This window comes from Dendrobium catenatum, unplaced genomic scaffold, assembly GCF_001605985.2.
Source record: "Dendrobium catenatum unplaced genomic scaffold, ASM160598v2 fragScaff_scaffold_938, whole genome shotgun sequence".
Taxonomy (NCBI): Eukaryota; Viridiplantae; Streptophyta; class Magnoliopsida; order Asparagales; family Orchidaceae; genus Dendrobium; species Dendrobium catenatum.
Window position 1 is genome coordinate 205608 of NW_021319400.1, and position 1857 is coordinate 207464.

General features: G+C 34.6%; 1 protein-coding gene across 1 annotated transcript in view; it reads right to left on the reverse strand.

Moving 5' to 3' along the window:
* LOC110104586 overlaps nucleotides 1-1461 on the reverse strand; it is a 6953-nt gene extending 5492 nt beyond the window's left edge. The window contains exons 1-3 of the mRNA XM_020833780.1: nucleotides 1309-1461; nucleotides 1100-1203; nucleotides 27-985 (exon numbers count right to left, since the gene is read on the reverse strand). Coding sequence (XP_020689439.1) covers nucleotides 27-985; nucleotides 1100-1203; nucleotides 1309-1461 — 1216 coding nt within the window. The remainder of the gene's footprint in view (nucleotides 1-26; nucleotides 986-1099; nucleotides 1204-1308) is intronic.
* Nucleotides 1462-1857: the final 396 nt, after the last annotated feature.

Below are 1857 nucleotides of genomic sequence, written 5' to 3' on the forward strand. Positions count from 1 at the left end.
CATTCTAACATTTTTATTTGACTTACCAGGCTGCATTTCTTTGGCCATCGTTAGAGCAATTGGTTTGCCAAAGCTTTCCAAATTATAACGAAAAAGCCTAACTTCATTCATTGTTGCTGTTAATTTAGGGCATATATCTTTATTTCCAATCAGTTCAACTAAACCTTGCATCACTTCAGATTTCATGCAAAAATTCTCTTTATCATATTGAAAATGTGGATTAAGAAAGTAAGCTGCACAATGTATGCCTTGTCTTAGTTGACGATCCCATCTCCTCTTTATAATGCTTGTGTAAGGTTTGTACAACCTTTTGGAATTTTTAAACATTAACTTGATTGCTCTCCTTGCTATGTACATTCCATCATAAAGAAATCTCATAGATGGTTTTTCATCAGAATCCATAATTCTCAATAATCGAATTAAAGGCCCAGTCAATTTGGAACTTACCAAGCAGTCATTCCAAAATTTTGTATCCAAAATGATGGATGAGACTTCTTGCCCTTTAACTGTTTTGGAGAGCTTTGAATCAAAGAAAGCTTTGCTTGTTATGAAAGCCTGCAAATCAAGCTTGTGTTCATATAAGCTTTTCAAAGTTATGAAAGTTGTAGCAAATCTAGTAGCTCCAGGCCTTATAATTTCTTTCCAACCTTCTCTTTTTCTTAGCCAAGCTAGAATAAAGACATGATTGTAGACAAAAACTGTAACTTTTGAAGCTCTTTTCGCAAGATCTTGAATATGAGTTATTTTCACAAAATCTCTACGAATAATATTTAAACAGTGAGCAGAACATGGAGACCAACAAATGTTACCAAACCTTTCATGCAGTAATTCCCTTGCCTTTTTATAATTTGCAGCATTATCTGTTACAAGTTGTACAATATTTTTTGGCCCCGCCCATTCAACAACTTTGCAAAATAATGAACATAATGTTTTGGCATCCTTAGTAATATCAGAAGCATCCATAGATTTCAAGAATGCAACGCCCCTTGGACAATAAACAAGAAAATTAATCAAAGTTCTATTCATGTTATCTGTCCAACCATCTGCCATGAGTGTGCAACCAATTTCTTTCTAAGATCTTCTATATGAATCTATCAACAGCTTACATTCCTCTTTACAATCTTGCAAAAGATTAACTCTCAACTTATGATAGGATGGAAACTTATAACTAGGGCTAATTGCAGCTATAGCATCAACAGCCTTCTGTGCAAAAGCAGAGTTTATGGCATTAAATGGAATGCAACTGTCATAAAATCATCTCCCAACTGCCAAATCAGCACGGTGTATGGCTTCTTTGGATGCCATTACACTTTTCAATGATGGTTGAGAACCAGGTTTAGTTCTTGGTGCAAAAAAGTTATCTATGTCATCTTTCTTTCTCTTCCCTTTATGAAGTCCTTCATGATGTGCATCAGAGGCTTGTGACTTGGGAAGTGATGAAGAGCCTATTTCCTCATCCATATGTTCATCAACAAAAACTATTGTGTTTTGCTTTAACTCCTCCTGGGTTTGTTGTTTTTTCTTGCCTATTTCTCTTAAATTCTCTTGCATCTGATGACGAATGTCATGTGGAACTTTTTTGCACGAAGCTATGTTACCTCTTATCCCTGCTAGATGTTGTTTTATCCTATTAATTCCTCCACCTTTGTATATAATCCCACAATGTAGACATCTATATTGTTTTTTTCCATCTGAACATTTACTTTCACTACAATGACCCTAAGCAATATCGATCTTTTCACGTACACTATGAGACGAAATTGTTGGTTGATCCATTCTGAATTTACAAAAAAATCAATTATCATCATAATCTATAATAAATCTCCCATAAGCTATGGGATTTCACTAGATTGAAGA